Genomic DNA, 20,237 nt, shown 5'->3' with positions numbered 1-20,237 from the left:
AGTGCTATGGCCATCAGTACATAACTGGATTTCTGCATGTTAGAGGGACTTTATCATATTGATGGTCTCTTTGAAAGGAATGAAGTGGTGGAGTGGGAAAATTACCAGAGACACAGACTGACTTATCCATGGTGAACTGTTGTAATGATTTTTTTAACCCCCTACTCGGCCAGCCTGGCTTATGAAAAGACAATGCCAAAGAGGATGTCATTTACAATACCCCAGACGCCATCTCCACTCCTTAGCCAATGCTGAAAAAGGTCCTAGAGTATATTGCAATTTTCCTGGCCAGGACGACAGAGTGGAAAACTTCAGCACAGAAATAATCATCATTATATACCTTGGAAAGCTCACTGTTGAGGGCTCAGATATGTATTGGATATATTCTGTTACTGTATACACCATGAAATCATTGGGATGTGAAGACCCAGACCCAGCATGTGTATGATACTCATCGTCATCACCATGGTACAGCGCAGTGTTTCGCAAAAACAAATTCCACTTATCAAAAAGCTTGAGATGTATATGGATACCCAGTAACAATACACAGCTCAGATTGTTCATGATCCAGTAAGGCTGGAACTGTATAATGATACTAAGCATCAAGATACAACGCAGCACCTTTTTGTCTCAAGGTGACACCGTTGTACGGAGCATATTGCACCAGTGTAGCTAAATAAGGTGGCATCTCAGCATCTGGAGAATCCTCCTTTTCCTGGACTCCAAGAGATTCTGGGAAAGTAATTCCCCTGACAATAACGCACCTCTGACAGCACTGTTATGCTCTTTTCTAAAAGAGGAATGGAGGCAGCTGAAGGACAAATGTGGCTCACTGTTTATGCACCCTTCCCTGGCCCTCTTCAGTCTCTTCCACAGGCATGTCTTCTGAAACTCCATTAAGTTGAGACTTTCCAGGAATTGTTCCATCTGAAGAGGCAGTCACAGCTGTTGCCCCACGAGGTTGTATTGAGATAGGTGCTGCTATACCATTGCCACCCATTTGCCCTTGCCCTTCCCCTTTTCCAAAGTTAAACAACTTTCCAGGATGAAAAGGCTTGGTTGGAGAGTGGGCTCTTTCTGGCTGCGCTTCTCTCCGTGTCTCAGGGGATTTCAAGAACTTGAAACTCAGGAAGCTGGGAATTTTGGTATCTCCCCCTGGAGGAGATTGTGGAGATTTGGCATTGGTCCCCGACAAGAATTTGCTCTGCAGGGGTATAATTTGCTTGAGTTTCAGCACATTATTGCTGGCCAGCAGGGAGCTTGGCCTTTTCGGTTTATCATGAGTACTGCCCCCTTGGGGACCACATGGCTTACTTTTACTTGAGTTTTTGTCATGTGTTTGAGAGTCCTGTCCAGATCTTCCTTCCTCCCCACCCCTCGATTCTCGCTCCTTTCGTGCATGGTAATCTGCATGGCGCTGTCTCTCTTCCTCTTCCCGCTTTCTGCGTTGTTGTTGTTGGTAACGATGTTGAGCCTGGCGCTCATGTTTCTGTAAAATTGAAATGAGATTTTTAAGAAAAAAAAAAAAAGTTACACTCCAGTGTATCTGTACTTTATTTATTTTTTCCCCAATAGTAAATATTATACAGAACAGTAGCATCACAGAAGTTAATTAGCTCTAAATGGTATGACCACACATGTTGACGAGACAAGTTTTCCGAAGAGTGCAAATGACCGTATCTGAATGGTTACATGTTATACTTCTGAAAATTTTATTTTTTTTTAGTTTGTAAATGTTTGAAGGCAAGCTCACTATTTTGTGATGTCAGAATCAGGTAAAATGTGATTTTATCTGCTATCTATGTTGTGATCTATTGCCAAAGACCATCTAAATAACCTTATCAGCATCACTGGTATAAAATTATGTGCATGAATATTAATTTGTATTGGTTACTTTAAACACGGTAACATTAGCCAAATGCCTTATCAGCAAAGGGCGATTAGAAGAGAATTACATATGGCTTCTCCCTGGCCTTAAAATATCATGTTTCCCATACATCATTCTAACAGTAGGACAGTAATACTTTATTAGATTTTAGCAAGCAACAACCCTAAATCCTTTCTTTAACAATTCAAGATTAAAAGATAAAACCAAAACTTTTATATATTGTAGAAGTATCTGAAGATATAATATGTACCTTGAATGCTTCCCTCCTCTGATAATCCAGCTTTGCCATCTCTTCTGCTACCCATCCTGGAATATCTGGAATCACCACATGTATTATGTACTTCATGAGCAGTGCAAAGTGCTGTGATGTGGAAAAGATAAAAATATCATAAGCAGTTTATTAACTATTACATAATAATTTTTAATAAAAACGCAATCATGTTAAAATCTACTTGGAAGTGATGCAAAGCACATATGCACAGGATGAAAAAAAAAATTCATAAAAGGTGTACAATAAACCTGATGACACGATCAATGGTGAGGTACCAACTGTGTAGGTTATACATGCTGGATCCCAACGGGTTTGGTCTTCTATTAAGAGGTATATATAATCCACATATTGGAGTGTATGAAGTGTGATGAGGCAACTCTAAAATCAAGAAACCACTGGCTAGCGTTTCAGACTAACACATAGTATAAAAGGACAAGGACCATTAATCCAGTTTTAAGTATCAATTAATTATTAATTAGAATGTCCAAAAATAAAACCATCACTTTTGTTCTGTAAGGAAGAGTATACTGAGATTCTAGTATTTTAGAACACCACATTTAAAAGGGTTACTCTAGCACCTGCTTTGACAGCCATAAGCTGCAGCAATTGTAGCACATTTAAAAACATTACTGAAGTGTATATCACATCTAGCAATAAACAATTAAAATAAAAACTTCAACATGTTGATTTTCTATATACTTTTTATATACCAATATAAGAGCACAGCACAGCACTCTTTAGATGCTCTTTTATTCTTTATTTTACTACAAAATGGTGCATCAAAAAGCATATGAAGACAGTTTCAAGCATCCCCACCCTTCATCAAGCTGATTGTAATTTACAAAGCAACAAGGGGATTCAAATATTCAAAAGGAAAGTATTTAGACACAGGTAACGAGTCCTATGCTTTCAAGATCATATCATAATGTTGAGCATCCTGGTCTTTTTTTTTTCCCAGATAGTTTCACTTATGTGGTGGACTGACAGGTGTAATGATTGCTAATGGAATATATCACACCTATTTGGAGGTAAAAATACATTTTTCCCTTTTCAGCATCAGAGTGCAGTTTACGGCAGAAACATAGGTATGAACATTTATGTTTAAAAATGTAGTAGCTGGTTCAGGGGCCTTAATCTCAGACCCGTGGAAAACCAAGAAGACATACTGTAAAGTCAGCCATAGATAGATTGAATCTTGTCCAGTTCAGCAGGGACCAGCCACAATTCGATCCATCTATGGGCAGGCTGTTTGTATTTAAGTTTGACTACAGTACAACCAGCCTGTCAGATTTTCTGCATACAATTAATGCTGGCGGCTAGAGCCGCTAGCAGTGATCATTGTATTCTGTCAGCAGGGAAGGGTCCTTGCCGGAAGAACACGATAGTGTTGCGAGAGTGATTCCCCAATCAACACTGACTGTGTTGATGGGGAAATCAAGCATAATTTATGGCTTTCCTAAGTTCAGGAATATCAGGATAAGCCCCAGCAAGAACGTGGTGAAGTTTTTTATTGATGGAAAATACTTTTCTACTATGAGGATGAAATGGTTATGAAAATGAGATTCTCTTCAGTCAGATCCTCTATTGAAGGAGTGCTGCACCCTGTTTATGGCAAAACAATGGTTTGAATGAATAAATGGCAGTCCAATTAACACTTTGTTGGGAGCTCTTGCACTTGCTCATGGCTTTGCTTCCATTGACAGAGTCTTGCCTCTCCTGCTGCAGTCTACTTATTATACATGAAGCGAAATATCCAACAAAGAAAGCGTAACCCACTTGTAATCCCTGGGAATGCACACATAACATTTTATGGGTCTGCCTATAAAATCATACAGCTTTCACCCAAGATTCCTTTGGAAAAATGGATGAATCTCCTGGCACAGTTCATGGCTCAATATAGGGAAGAAAAATCAGGCAGCCAAGTTTTTTTTCACTTAACACAGCTCTGTTGCAAAAATGTGCATTAACTAGTTTTAATTTTTCTGAGGGGAAAAACAATTGCATAAGGAACTGCTATGCAGTCGGTGGGAGTGAGTCCTAATTCTATTCACATACCAAGAAAAGCAGTGTTCATGATTATATAGATGAAAGAGTGATCGCTTGACTAGCTATAATGTTTATTAGGTACTATGAGACACATGAAGTCATGTCCTGCTGGGTTATATTGCCACCTACTAGAGGACTTTGGCATACAAAAAAAAAAATTGCAGGCCAGCCAACAAAGCACCACTTTTACCCGGCATGCCTCAATTTGATTCATATAGTAATAAACACAGAGGGGTGGGACCCTCAATGAAGGCCACAAAAATGTTATTCTTTCTCATCCATTGAAGGACACAAAAAGCCATATGCTGTTAGGATATACAAAAGCAGTCCAACAGAACTGGACACTGCCTGCAGCCTGAAGGACCAACATCCGAATCTGACACCAAATGGTGCCTGATAGGGAAACCTGCTAACATGACAAGAGGGAGGACATGGGGGATTACCCTGGTGTCCAAGACCAAGCAAAGAATAGTCACCAACCAAACAGGAATGACGCCACACAGAAGGGGGCACCAAACCATGGACCAAGCAAGGAGCTGGTCAACCTAAACCCACCAAAAACATGAATACAAAGTAGGGAAAAGTGACAGAAGGGCTTTCTAAAAGAGTCTGAATCATCCAGGGAAGAGGGGATTAACCCCATTCAGAAAGTTCCCACAAAGTGATAAAGGCTGTCCTGGTACCTGTCAGAAAATATCTGCAGCAGATTATGTTATTCTGCTCCAGACAGCCCAAGGTGTCACAGAGCCCTCCTCTGATGTTCTTAATCTGGAAGGTAGAGCCCGAGATGCACCTTGGTACGTGAACCTCTCCATGTCCAGAAGCTACCAATTTGGAAGAACTTTTGTCCAAAGGATCTCCCTAAATGAGATAAACACAGGGAGACCTGCCCAAAGAGGGATCTCACAATATTGAAGGAACCATCTATTCCTAGAAATCCAAAAAAGTAGCCAGAGACAATATTATTTCAATGAAAGTGAACAGGCCAGCATTTACCTGGCCTGTTCACAAAGATCAGGCATTCACAAAGATCTTATGTGAAGGGACCGAGGCTGGCACAAAGATCTTATGTGAAGGGACCATGGCAGACACTGGTGCCAACAACCTAAGAAGCAGAATGGGGGGGTTAGGACCTGCTGGGTCAGAAAATTAAGCAGACCCTGAGGGTTCCTATGAAGAGGAATGATGATGGGTACCAGGTATTGGTCCTACATGCCCCAAGGCTAGAGAATTGGCCTGAGGGAGAAAGCAGTGGCCAGAGTGGGTCACAGCTCCTGAGGCAATGCTGACAGAGAAGTTACAGGAAAATGGTTAAGGAGACCCCCAAGTGATCAAAAAAGGTCTGTCAATTTGTGCGGTGATGCAGGGAGATATAAACAGAACAGCTGAAAAAGTGCATTCAACCCCCAAGTGTGGGCACACCTTTATGCTGAAGGCTTCTCTAAAGGCTTAGCAGGTTTCTTGCGTCCAGCCTTGCGAGCACCCTAAGAACCAAAGTTAGATCTAGGTGTGCCTACAGAGTAGGTGAGGAGAGAGAAGGATGGGATTCAAACTTCTTATTCTGAGGTAGGTGAATGCTCTGACCTATTGTAAAATCCTTGATGATGGTGATATTAAGGGTAGGTTCAAAGAGATGGTATGCCTTGACGACCAAGTAAATCAGGTAGTGCTTTGACATAGCATCTGCTGTACAACACCCTATACTGAGTGACCATACAGGACATTTGCTTCTAGCAAGCCATCACAACTGAAGACTAAAGCTGGCCATATACTGAATTAAAGCAGAACTAAAGTTCATCTGTAAGAATCAGTGAGCAGGCAGGCTTTTATTGCAGAAGAGACAAGCATGGTCTCTTCTACAATTAAATACCCTACCTGCATGCTTGCTGTCTTCTCCTGTGCTGTAAACGGAGCACATGCACAGCTCAGCTTGCAGTGCCAGGCCAGTCTCTGAGAAGCAGGATGACTAGCTTCTGTGCATGCACAGGAGTGACATCATGCCCTACCAGCCAATGAAAAGGCCTGAAGACCAGCAGTCAGAAGATGTCAGCACCAGCAAGGAAACATTGGACAAGTAAGTACTCCCTCTTTAGTAGTGCTAGCCAGTTCCTAATGAACTGGCTGAAATTCAACAGTTAGTGGCCCTGACGGCACCTTTCCGTCCCACATACATCAACTGAAAATCCATTTACATACAGGCATTGCATTAGCCACAGTGGGAATTTCATCCAGTTGGTTAGATCATGGATGGCCAACTCAAGACTTCAGACATCTGCCTCATCCACACTAGCAAGAAGGGGTCCACTGCAGAAGAGGAGATATCTCTTTTGATGGAATTTAACCCATTCTGTCACAGTCTGACAGATTAAGGTCACAGTTAGGACAGGGCAGAAGAGCAGAGTCTACCAATAAAAACTGAGTGTTAAAGAGGGAGTCCAGATTTTGGTCAATAGAAAATTTACGGTAAGAACATCCTCTTCTGGAATAGTGGTTTCTTTCCAAAGGAAACATGTCCAACAAACACTCAGGTGGGGTCCAGGACCCATCAGGTCACTTCCAGTCCACATAGAGCAGTGGTTCTCAACCTTCCTAATGCCGTGACCCTTTAATACAGTTCCTCATGTTGTGGTGACCCCCAACTATAAAATTATTTACCCAGTAATTATAATTCATGAGTGTCGTTTTACCTCCAATACTGCTGCTTTCAACACAGTAGCTGCTTTTAACAGAGTAGCTGCTTTCAACCCAGCAGCTGCTTTCTACACAGTAGCTGCTCTTTACACATCGGAAATATGTGTTTTCTGATGGTCTTAGGGGACCCCTGTGAAAGGGTCGTTCGACCCCTAAAGGGGTCGCGACCCACAGGTTGAGAACCACTGACATAGAGGAATATCTTGAACAGTGTGAGTGTGGTAAAAAAGTCTTTTCAGCTTGAGAGGCTCTAAAACACCAAGAGTATGGAGACAAAATGCGATTCCTCCAGATGCAGAGTAGTATGTAATGCTTCAAATGAGGCACAAACGGTCTATTGTATTTCTGAGGCAATGGCATAAAACCAATTCCTCAAGCCCAATCTCATCAGAGAGAGCCAAGATAATCCTGCCTAGATAATCACTGTGACTGGTGTCCTGGCATCTTCTAAGGCCATGTGGAAAATAGAAGTTCACTCTGCAGGGGAAGGCATGGGAAGGTGCTTAGAACCTCTGCAGTCAACACCTGTGAGGAATTGGGTGAATTTTGCCACAAAGTCTTGTGTGACTGAGGTAGAGATTTCTGATGACAAGACAGGTGACTCTACCTTGCTTGACAGAGCCAAGGGGGACTCTGGTAAGGTAGACTCTATAATCATGGTGTAAAAGGATTCCAGATTATAGCACGCTCTGGGGTCACCTGTTGCAGCAGGACTATCCTCTCTGTGTCTAGATACAGACAGTTAACAACACGTGTGGTGGTGATATAAATAGCTCAGGGTTCAAGGCAAGGTCTCAGGTACTCCCAAATCAAGGCAGCTGATAACCGATGAGGGTCTTAAGGCCAGAAATGGCCAAGGCTACTGTAGACAGACATTAAAAATGGATCTGAGATCAGAGTTCCACATGGCTCCTTTTCAAAGCAGGAGCAGCAGCAGCAGGGTGATCATTCTATAATGCTGAATAGTGTAAAAGAGAACACGGAGCATGCATGCAACACCCCAACCAGCTAATGAGGTCAGTGCTCAGTGACTCAGCGTTAATCCCTTCCACGGCACAACTGGCGTAAAATAGGAAAGACACCCAGCTGTACAAATAGCAAGGTACCTCCTGGTGCTCACACAGCCAGGGCAAATGCAGAGGCAATGCCAGTGGCTCTGGACCTGGAAATAGTGCTTGCCAGACCACATTTTGGTAACAAGTTAGCCATGGAGTCAACACAAAGCCCTGTGCCTGAAGGTCACAGGTTCACCATGCATGTCCAGTCCAGTGTGCTCTGGGTACCGCACTCCAAAGTTAGGCTGAAGATAGGCTGATCCAGATAGGTGCCATGTAGGGACCAGCCCAAGCAGAGATGTAGCAAATAATCTTGATTGAAGAAAAAACTGAAGTAGAATCGAAGAAAAATGTTATCAAGAAACAGACATTTTCCAGCAGAGCTGAATAAAAGATGTCCAACCTTCTAGATCACTAGAAAGAATGACAGCATGCTGGGTACCAAAGGAGTCTCTTGTACATATAGCACATCTACCCGCACTGCAACTAACAAGAAATAGCACAACTACCCACACTAGGACTAATAAGTGTTAGAAAATAAACTAATATAATATAAAAAATATAAAGAGCCTAGGAAGACACCCTGTGAGAGGGATGAAACGCGTTAGCCGGAGACCAGAGGTGATGTCATATCCAGCCGATGAAACATGCCAGAGCGGGATTTCCAGTCCAGTGGTTTTCGTGATTTTAAAAATTTATGTATGTGCAACTAATTTTAACTGTGTTTATAATAAAACAGAATTACGCTATGTGGGCCCTATTTCCATTCTTTTTTCTATGTGAGAGAACATCAGCCTTGCAACCATAGGAGATGTAGTGGAAAAGAGATTGACCAAGGGGAATACAAGTCCCAGTGATCACAAGGAATTTGTAACACAAGCACATTAGACTCTTTATATACAGTTGCAAGAAAAAGTATGTGAACCCCTTGGGATTACGTGGAGTTTTGCATGAATTGGGCATAAAATGTGCTCTGAACGTCATCTAAGTCACAACAATAGAAGAACACAGTCTGCTGAACGTAATACTACACAAACATTAGATGTTGCCATGGTTTAATTGCACATAACATGTAAACATTCACAGTGCAGGGAGGAAAAAGTATGAGAACCTTTGGACTTAATAACTGGTTGACCCTCCTTTGGCAGCAATAACCTCAACCAAACGTTTCCTGTAGTTGCAGATCAGACCTGCACAATGATCTGGAGTAATTTTGGACCACTCCTCTTCACAAAACTGTTTCAGTGTAGCAATATTCTTGGGATGTCTGGTGTGAATCACCCTCTTAAGGTCATGCCACAGCATTTCAATCGGGTTGAGGTCAGGACTCTGACTGGGCCACTCCAGAAGACGTATTCTGTGCTGTTGCAGCCATTGTTTTGTTGAATTACTTGTATGCTTTGGATCATTGTCCTGTTGCATCACCCATCCTCTGCGGAGCTTCAGTTGGCGGACAGATTGTCATACGTTTTCCTGCAAAATGTCTTGATAAACTCTGGAATTCATTTTTCCATCAAATGACAACAATCCGTCCAGGCCCCGAGGCAGCAAAGCAGCCCCAAACCATGATGCTCCCTCTGCCATATTTTACAGTGGGGATGAGGTTTTGATGTTGGTGTGCTGTGCCTTTTTTTCTCCACACATAGTGTTGTGTGTTCTTTCCAAACAACTCAATCTTGGTTTCATCTGTCCACAGTATATTTTGCCAGTAGTGCTGTGGAACATCCAGGTACTCTTTTGCAAACTTCAAAAATGCTACAATATTCTTTTTGGACAGCAATGTGGTGTCCTCCCATGCACTCCATTCTTGTTTAATGTTTTCCTTATTGTAGATGTGTCAACAAAAATGTTCGCATGTGCCAGAGATTTCTGTAGGTCTTTAGCTGACACTCTGGGATTCTTCTTTACCTCATGCAGCATTCTGCGCTGTGCTCTTGCAGTCATTTTTACAGGACGACCACGCCTCGGGAAAGTAGCAACAGTGCTAAACTTTCTCCATTTATAGACAGTCTGTCTTACCGTGGACACATGAACATCAAGGCTTTTGGAGATACTTTTGTAACCCTTTCCAGCTTCATGCAAGTCAACAATTCTTGATCGTAGGTCTTCTGAGAGCTCTTTTCTGCGAGGCATGGTTCACATCAGACAGTGCTTCTTGAAACCAGTAAACCCAAAACAGGTGTGTGTTTTTTAAGGGCAGGACAGCTGTCAGCAACACATCCAATATCATCAAACTGATTGGAATCAAGGTTGGCTCACTCCTGGCTCCAATTAGCTCTGGGAGAAGTCATTAAGCTAGGGCCTCACATACTTTTTCCTCCCTGCACTGTGAATGTTTACATGTTATGTGCAATTAAACCATGGCAACATCTAATGTTTGTGTAGTATTACGTTCAGCAGACTGTGTTCTTCTATTGTTGTGACTTAGATGACGTTCAGAGCACATTTTATGCCCAATTCATGCAAAACTCCACGTAATCCCAAGGGGTTCACATACTTTTTCTTGCAACTGTATAAGAAACCACAACTGTTTGTGAGTGTGGGAGTAAAGCAGGGGGGCACTGCACAGTAATTTTGGCACTTATTGTTTTGGAAGAAAATTGCACAACGCCAGTACAGACTGCACAATTATTTGAACTTTAAGTTGACTGGTGTCTGCACAGACATTGGACACATTTTGGATATGTAATAATGTATAGGGCAGCGCTTTGAGTTGTTTTTGTCTTGGTTTGTTTTAAAAGAATTTTTCTGGCCTACAATTTCTTTTTTTTTGCCAGTGTGTAACCCTCCTGTAGGTGGCATTATAACGATAAATGACTTCCTCAGAAGGAGGAAAAAATAAAAACGAGACCGTTTAAGGGAGGTTCACCAGAAAGCACTGTAATAGGCTTTGTCTCTGAGGTCCTGCTTGGCCAAGTGGGTATTCGTATTGTCATATAGAAAGTACAGAAAGGGACAGCTGACATAGAAGACATTTTTTATTGAAAGCTTGGATTTTGGTTTTGACCCTAATTCTAGAGACCCTTAAAAAGCTGAGTGATCAAACCTGTTACATGTTCCCTAAAACTAAATGACTGGTTTTGGGCAGTGCAACTCACACAATTAATGTTGAAACTGAGGTTTACTGTGATTAGGGATAAGTGAACTGGTAAAGTGGGGTGTCCCATTGTGTTACATTTACACATTAAGTAGAGTATATTACTTTCTTATTAGACAATGTCATAAGTGGCAGAAATTCACATCCCATAAACCTCTTCAGCAATAAAAGTGATACTGTTGTGCACTCTGCATAACATAAACTAGTAAGCGTTGCTTAATTTTTTACTTTTTAATAGTTAACTAAAAAATTAGGTGAATCAAATCTCTATTCGGTGGAGCAAGTGATGGAGTTCACTCTGCCGACTAACAGATGGAGCAGATTTTCATCTCTAATTGCGATGTGCATTTTTATATCTTCCACCCCATATACTTGAGCCCTTTTAGCATCAATACATACACTCACCGGCCACTTTATTAGGTACACCTTGCTAGTGCCAAAAAAATATCTCCCACACCATTACACCACCAACCTGAACCATTGATACAAGGCAGGATGGATCCACGCTTTCATATCGTTTACGCCAAATTCTGACCCTACCATGTGAATGTCGCAGCAACCAGTCTGCCCATTCTCCTTTGACATCAACATTTTCATCCACACAATTGCCGCTCACTGGATATTTTTCTTTTTCAGACCACTCTCTATAAACCCTAGACATGGTTGTGTGTGGAAATCCCAGTAGATCAGCAGTTTCTGAAATACTCAGACCAGCCCATCTGGCACTAACAACCATGCCGTTCAGTCACTTAAATTCCCTTTCTTCCCCATTCTGATGCTCAGTTTGAACTTCAGCAAGTCATCTTCACCACTTCTGCGTACCTAAATGCACTGAGTTGCTGTCATGTGATTGGCTGATTAGCAATTTGTGTTAGCAAGCAATTGAATAGGTGTACCTAATAAATAAAAAGGGAGTGTATATTCAAACATTAAAAGACAATTTCCTATGACGTGTGATCTAACAAATTTCAAACGCCAATGGCTATAAGTTTTGCAAACAGAGGTTGGGGTATGCAGTGAAAATAGCTAGCTGTATCTGTCAGGATCTACAGGTAATAAAATCTAAACACTAGTCACACAACTGTATTGCGTCTAAACACCTGATATTTGAAATGTTTTTGAGCGTGCTAACCTCCATAACTGTTCACGGACCCCAATGTCCAAGAAAGAGAAGAAAACATAAGACAGAAGAGAACAATATGAGAACAAGGATACAAACCTCAAGCACAACAATAACTATAATCGCTGATTCAGGACCAAGTGAGGGTAACAGTCTCTGAAGCTGTCCGCATTGTCCAATCAGGTAACAGTTCACAATAATGGCTATTACACCCATTGCCTCCATTACATTCTGAAAGAGAAGTGTGCATGCTTTTACCTTCAGAAATTACTATTTTTACTCACTCGATAGCTTTTGTTAATTATTTTTTTTGGCAGATAAAGATCACTGAACACATGGTGAAAAAGCTACAGCTATAGAAATATATCGGCAGTACGAAGTTGTTCAAACCATGTACATTATATTGTAAACCTCTCACTGCCGTCCACACCCACCAGCTCCTTACTTGCCACTGTCCAATTCCGTCCACGCGGCGACCAAACGGCCTCTGAAATCCACTGCAGAGTTTGAAGGCATCACTGCGAATTTCAATGAGGTTATTGACAAGGGCACATACTGCAGCAAGTGGAAAAGCAGATGAGAAAAGGACCACATAACCAAACTGAACAAACATCTCTTGATAATCCTGGAAGGTATCCTAAGGAAAGCACAAACAAGATCAGAATGAAGCAGACCTCATCTTTATCAGGAACTTTAAGAAATACACCATAAAACCAGTCTTAGAAGAAACAGATAAATACAAAATGTTACAAAAATATCAATAAATATTCTCTTTAGAAATATGGCCAGACAAGGTTGTGTCATGATGGAGTCATATATAAGGGACTTTAGGAAGAAAATGAACTTGAGTACTGCCCATGGACAGCTAAGAAATTAGTTCAGTTTAGTGGTAGCTGAAACCGCAGTAATACTTACCTTTCCGAGTTTACACAGGACTGAGGACACTTTGTGACCCCCCTCCCCATGTTTCAGCGCTGGAGGCCTAAGCAGTCAAGCACCAGTGCTCCCATATGGGAAGAAGGGGAATGAGTCAAATGCTTCTGCATACCCAGAAGTACTGGGTATTTATTTCCTACCCTAGTGGTCAAATGGAGCGGGGGAGAGGGGAGTGAAGGAAACATGAGCATTAACTGCTGGTCAGGTTAGAAAACATAATACACTCTTCCCTCCTTGCTGCAACAATTTTTTAATCAATACGCAAGCTTTATACGATGTTTATTTGGCAGCATACTCACCCTCAGCTTGCCCATTCCCTCTTGCGAAGACGCAAAGACAATGGTGGGTTAGGGCTACCAGACATTAATCTGTATTAAAAAGCCATGACTTTTGTGCGTATTTTAAATTGGCATCATGATTCCCCAGATAAATTGTGAGTCCCCCTTGAGAAAACTTTGGTGGGCCGTAATTTTGTGGGAGTGCTGTGGATCCCAACAAAAGATAGGAGACTCTCTTCCTGGAGTTCCCTTCTTACGCTAGCAACCCTGCATACATTGGACCAGATAACGAGACACAGAGAATTTTCTCCCCCGATGTCTTCCCTGGCACCTTTGGGGAGTTCCCTTGGTTCGAGGCCTTAAGGCACCTCCTGTCCCTAAACCAGCTACAGCAAACTTATGGAGGGTTCCCCATGGACACTTGGCACCATAGGCAAATGCAGCATTTTTTTTTTAGTAAACTATGTCCAAAACTACGTGCAATGACTTCACTTACTGAGTTTGAAAAAATTATATATTCTCCAAGCTGACACCAAGCATCTGTTCTACCACACGTATAAGCTGATACAGGGAATGCAATCGCATTGTATCCCTTATTACATCAGGGAATGGGAGGAAAAAAATGGGGATTTGACTTTACCATTCCTCAACTGCAAAATATAATTAAATTCTCACGTCTCCTCTATTAGCATTGAAGCCCAGGAAACTTGCTACAAGTTTCTTTCTAGATGGCAGTGGACACCCCACAGGCTGGCTAGAATTTTTCCACAAGCAGATACCCGTTGCTGGAGGGGCTGCTCCCAAGTCAGTACTTATCTACATATATGGTGGAACTGCCATTTTGGCAGGACATTTCCCCTGGATTCAGAAGATGACGCTTAGGCCTCAGGGGTTTACCCCTCTCCACTGCTTATTCCACGCGACCCCCTCCTCCTTTAAATCATACAAACACAGTGTCATCCCGCACCTACTGAATGCAGCCAAAAAAAGAGTTCAGAATTAATAGGGCAATTTCCCTATCCCAGCTCACTGAGTTTATAATTGCTACCTTATCCCCCTTATGGCATTTGATCTTGAGGGCTATGGGACCTTTGGGTGCCCAGCAACGGTGTCTTAGTTGCAAACTCAGAGAAATACATAGTAACATAGTTAGTCTGGCTGAAAAAAGCCAAAAGTCCATCCAGTTCAACCATTAAAAAAAAAAAAGTTATAATCCTATACTTACAGTTGATCCAGAGGAAGGCAAAAAAAAACCCCAGCAAAGCATGATCCAATTTGCTCCTGCATTGGAAAAAAATTATTTCCTGAACCCCGAGAGGCAATTGGATATTCCCTGGATACATAGATGTTTCACATAGGGTCATTGTCCGTGCCCCCCCTCTTCTTTATTATTTTGCTCTCTTTTTTTATATATATTCTTTTGGTCACATTTTCCTCTCTGGGTCCATAGGTGACACTAATTTGACCTTGGCCACTCATTGCAATAAATGACGAGGTCCCTTGCCCAAGGGGTGAGGTTCCTCCTATAGGATACAGGCAACAGCTCCTAGTGCCTCAGCATCCTTAACAGGGTCAAGTCTGCTCGGCAGGCCCCATATTCCTCCTGTACTAGACTTTGATGGATATACTCCGCAGGATCGCATGTGATTGGATAATACACTTCTATTGTTACATAGTTAGTCTGGCTGAAAAAAGACAAAAGTCCATCCACTTCAACCATTAAAAAAAAAAGTTATAATCCTATACCCACAGTTGATCCAGAGGAAGGGAAAAAAACCCAGCAAAGCATGATCCAATTTGTTCTTGCAGGGAAAAAAAATTCCTTCCTGATCCCCCGAGAGGCAATCGGATATTCCCTGGATCAACTTTACCTATAAATGTTAGTATCCAGTTATATTCTGTGTATCTAAGAAAGAATCCTGGCCATTTTTAAAGCAATGCATTGAGCTGGCCAGAACCAACTCTTGAAGGAGTCTATTCCACATTTTCACAGCTCTCACTGTGAAAAAACCTTTCCGTGTTTGGAGATTAAATTTCTTTTCCTCCAGACGTAAAGAGTGCCCCTTGTCCTCTGTGATGACCTCAGGGTGAATAGCTTTACACCGAGATCACTATATGAACCACTGATGTATTTATACATGTTGATCATATCCCCCCTTAATCTCCTCTTCTCAAGAGAGAATAAATTCAGTTCCTCTAATCTTTCCTCATAGCTGATCTCCTCCATGCCTCTTATCAGTTTGGTTGCCCTTCTCTGTACTTTCTCCAGTTCCCCAATATTCTGTTTGTGAATTGGTGCCCAAAACTGAACTGCATATTCCAGATGAGGTCTTACTAATGATCTGTACAGGGGTAATATGATATCTCTCTCTCTCACTGTAGTCTATACCTCTTTTAAAACAAGAGAGGATTTTGCTCGCTTTAGAAACTGCAGCTTGGCATTGTATGCCATTATTAAGCTTGTGATCCACCAAAACTCCCAGACCCTTGTCCACCATTGATTCCCCCAGTTGTACTCCCCCTAGTATGTATGATGCATGCATATTCTTAGCCCCCAAGTGCATAACCTTACATTTATCAACATTAAACCTCATTTGCCACATAGTTGCCCAATTAAACAGTGCATTGAGGTCAGCTTGTAAGTTGGAGACATCTGGTAAGGACGTTATTCCACTGCACAGCTTGGTGTCATCTGCAAAGACTGAAATGGTATTTTTAAGCCCAGAACCTATATTGTTTATAAATATATTAAAAAGTAAGGGTCCCAACACTGAACCTTGGGGTACACTACTGATAACCCTTGTTATCTGTGCTTTTGCATTATGATTTCCATTTTAATCACAAGTGCCTGTTGGTTCTGGGGACAACTTTACTTGGTATGCCACTGTTATCTTTGGCACATATGTAAGAACTGAAGTACTGCTGCTGTTACAAAGTGCCTACACTTATGGTGATTTTGTTTTTTTAATAGTGTCTTGTTAATATCTTCTGTTTTTGTAATACCATGTAAAACGGTTTAAAAACTGATTATACAGAAAGAAAACATAATGCGCTCTTCCAAGGGCAAAGCACTGAATGGCCACACATAAAAACAATATCACTTTTCTCACCTCATACTTCTTCATACAACTTTCCACCTCAGCTTGAGTCAGCTTTGTAGGATAATGGTCTTCTGGAGGGTCCATCCATGACTCTCGTTTCTGCTTTCTCTCAAACTGCTCATCATCCTCACCTTCCCTACTAATCTCAGGTTCCACAGTCATCCTTTTTCTCCTTCTCCTTGGCCTCAGCTTTACTGCAGGTTCCTGCTCTTCTAATTCCTGAAGCCCTGCCACAAGTTCTTTTTCATCTTCTTCATCATCCCCCAGTTGGAAAACTGAGGCTGGGTCACTGCCTTTCTCCATAAGTGTAGGACTTCCTTCTTGTAAGAAGCCTATCTCATCCTCCTGCTGGATTAGTAGGCACTCTTCTGCTTGCTTTTCACCTTTTTCCAGAAAGCTAACCCTTTTCAATTTCAGTCCACAATCCATGATACTTTCTTCCTCTGATTCATCTTCCTCAGAGAAAGCACCTTCTTCTTCCTCCTCTGGGACACCACAACCTCCATTTAAGCATTTCTTACGTCCTCCTACACCAGGCTCCAAAAGATCTCCAGGTGGCTTGGGTGGCCGCTGAGGGAAAGCATACTTCTGCACAAGCCTTCTTAGTGCATACTGAATAATAAGCCAGATGGATTTAGGATTAATCTCTCCTTGCTGCATTTTCTGATACAGGTGAGGTTGTGAGACCTCTTTTACGTTCTGTAGAAACTGGCGTATGACCAAGAGTGTGGCTAGCATCTGTATATATATAAAAAAAAAAAAGAGAACAGCAAAGTACATTTGAAAGAACTTTAAATTAGTATAGGATGCATCCAAAATAAAGACACAATTCATACAGCAATATACTTTAAGGTTAAAGGTCTTATTTAAAAATATACATGTAACTGCAGTAAATGATGAATAATTAATGAACAAATGTAATTCCTTAAGAAAATATTTGGTCAATGTATTATCATGACAGGGCACATTTACCCCCTTCCTGCCCAGGCCAATTTTCAGCTTTCAGTGCTGTCGCATTTTGAATGACAATTGCGCGGTCATGCAACATTGTAATCATATGAAATTTTTATCTTTCTATTGAGACAGATAGAGCTTTCTTTTGGTGGCATTTAATCACCTCTGGATTTTTTATTTTTTGCTAAACAAACCAAAAACAACTGAAAAGTTTGGGAAAAAAAGTTTTTTTCTTAGTTTCTGTTGTAAAATTTTGTAAATAAGCGATTTGTGATTTTTCTCCTTCATTGATGTGCGCTAATGAGGCCCCAGTGATGGGCACTGATAGGCTGTACTGATGGGCACAGATAGGTGACACTGATGAGGAGGCACTGGTAGGTGGCACTGATGGGCATTGACAGGCATCATTGGTGGGCACTAAAAGGCAGCACCCATATATGATAGGCGGCACTGCCAGGTGGCACTGATAGGCAGCACTGACTGGCACTGATAGGCAGCTCAGATGGGCACTGATATGTGGCATTGATGTGCACTGGTAGGCACTGATATGTGGCACTGACAGGTGGCATTGATGGGCACTGACCGGTTGTACTGATGGGGCTACACTGATCATCAGGGCATGCTGTCAGCGTGACAGCTCGTGAGGAGAGGAATGCCGATAACCGGCATTTCCTTATTTACATGCAATCAGCTGTTATTGGACACAGCTGATCACATGACAGAGCCAACATCATCGGCTCTTTCCATTGATTGGTGATCCGTTGTGTCCCAGGGACACAGCGCACCACCAATCACCGCGCATGTGCAGTTAGAGTGGGAGGACGTTATATGACGTCCTTCCAGAACGGGAGAACCGCTTTGCGCCCGTCATTTCCTTATATGGCGGGTGGGAGACGGTTAAAGGGTTCGTTTACATTTGAAAAAAAAAAAAACCCACATTATGCAGTTAATATACACAATATTATCACCCTAAATCAATAAGATTTTAAAACTCTGCTTTTCTTCTGCCAAAATACCATTTTCACAATGACGGAAGCCTGCCAGGAAAACTGCAAATGCTTTTCATGGCTCCATTCGGTCTTCTTACTAGAACAGAGCAGCCATTAAAGTAATTGCCTCCTAGCACTACAGGAGGGGGCACTGTCCTTTTCCTGAGGGCCGCACAAGCACAGTGCATTCCCTCTTCTGATGGTTCTGATGAGCTCAGCAGTTGCAACAAATAAGCGCAATGCCCATGTGCAATCCTCAGGAAAACGACAGTGCTCCTACCTGTAGTGCTAGGGGGCACTCATCCTAACGGCTGCTCCTTCCTAGTAAGAAGACAGGACAGAGCCATTAAAAGAAGTTGTAGTTTTTCCAACAGGCTTCTGTGAATGTGAAAATGGCCAACATGCTCACATGTGTGTTATCAGAAGAGAGGTATAGTTTCAATTCCTGATTAGCTTAGAAGAATGCTATTGTGTTTTTGTTTTTTAAAGGCGAACTATCCCTTTAAGTAGTACTCCATCGAAAAAACTATTTTGGATAGTGTGAGAAAGAATTAACATCTCTGCTGGGTTTATGTTGCAGTTTCCCAGATGAGGAGATTAGCTTGCATCTTCTGTCCCATTGACAAATGACATTAATACAGGAAGAGAAGGGAAATTTCCTCAGAGGAACACCAACAGCAAAAAAAGTATACAGTTTCTAACCTCAGTATTCACTGTGCAATAGATATTTACCCAATCTGAACAGATATTTTTTCCATTTGCAAATCTAAAATCAGCTTTGATCTTAGAAGCCAATTTAAGTACAAATCTTGATCCAAGCCTGATTCAACTATCCCTACTCTGGATCGTGTCATGAAAATCATGGCAAAAGTGAAATCAGCCTTTGATTCTTCCTTTTTCTGTGAGGAAAAATGGAAGCAATCTAACAGCATATGTGCTGCTATCTCACATGGCCTGAGAGTAGAGATGACCTTATGACAGCTTCTTGCTACCACTGTTCTCTGTGAGACATCTCTCTATCTAAACCACTGTGTTCGGCTATCTAAAGGCTTAATACCCCTCTTATTAGAAGTTATTCAAGCTACTACTGATCTGACTGCTTTGGAAGGAACATTGTATATACGTGTTAGTCATGTAAGGAGGAATAATTCTGCCTCCTCCAGGCAAAGCTAAGACCAGTTATTTCAGACAAAAAAGCTTGCAAAACTCCATTTTATCCTTTAAAGCCTACAAAGCAAATGTAGAGATTATTGTTAAGAAGGTGGTTTGTAAAAAAAAAAAAAAAACAGACACTGCGGTGCTTCATTTTTCTAAATGCTGTAGCTTTCAGCATATGTATGTCAGAACTAGAATTTGCAAATTTAAAGTGCACCTGCAGTATTAGATAAAATGATATGTTGTGGAAAAAGTAGATAGGGAATTTAGCCACCAATCCCTTGTGTTTTTTAGTCATTAAAATTGAAGAGTATTTTGGAATCATGACGACCACTTGCTGCACTAATTATGCCCTACTCAACCATACGAAGACACACTTAACACTGCTATTCTATGCCTATATTGCTAACATAATGAGGTTAGGTTATGGTTGTAGTGAAGTTTCGCGTCTTAGTTTTTTAGGATGATGATGATGATTGACAGCTGTCTTTCACATCCAACCTCTTCCACAATCTATCCATGCTGCACTGCCATCATGAAAAAAACACCATGGAGATATAGACAGAGACTTTTCATCTGTTCCTCTCTGACCCTAGTTTCTCTGTTTTGCTAAGGGCTTGACTTCCCTGTTTTGGAACACTGAGGGATTGACATCC

At 41.6% G+C, this 20,237-nt stretch overlaps 1 protein-coding gene across 5 annotated transcripts in view; it reads right to left on the bottom strand.

The window, feature by feature from the left end:
* The window catches only part of ANO8 (anoctamin 8), a 131,764-nt gene that overhangs the window by 13,215 nt on the left and 98,312 nt on the right, over nucleotides 1-20,237 (bottom strand). For 2 of the 5 annotated variants that reach the window (XM_089670845.1, XM_089670848.1), the window contains 5 exons: nucleotides 16,493-17,221; nucleotides 12,614-12,805; nucleotides 12,268-12,399; nucleotides 2,139-2,249; nucleotides 341-1,489 (listed from right to left, as the gene is read on the bottom strand). In XM_089670845.1, the coding sequence (XP_089526971.1) occupies nucleotides 830-1,489; nucleotides 2,139-2,249; nucleotides 12,268-12,399; nucleotides 12,614-12,805; nucleotides 16,493-17,221 (1,824 nt within the window). In that variant the 3' untranslated portion in view covers nucleotides 341-829. The remainder of the gene's footprint in view (nucleotides 1-340; nucleotides 1,490-2,138; nucleotides 2,250-12,267; nucleotides 12,400-12,613; nucleotides 12,806-16,492; nucleotides 17,222-20,237) is intronic. The other 3 variants (XM_089670849.1, XM_089670850.1, XM_089670846.1) reach the window with 2 other exon arrangements.

This window comes from Staurois parvus, unplaced genomic scaffold (assembly GCF_062004578.1).
Source record: "Staurois parvus isolate SC_StPar_1 unplaced genomic scaffold, SC_StPar_1.0 ptg000096l, whole genome shotgun sequence".
Classification (NCBI taxonomy): domain Eukaryota; kingdom Metazoa; phylum Chordata; class Amphibia; order Anura; family Ranidae; genus Staurois; species Staurois parvus.
This window is presented reverse-complemented; position numbering and strand designations above follow the sequence as displayed.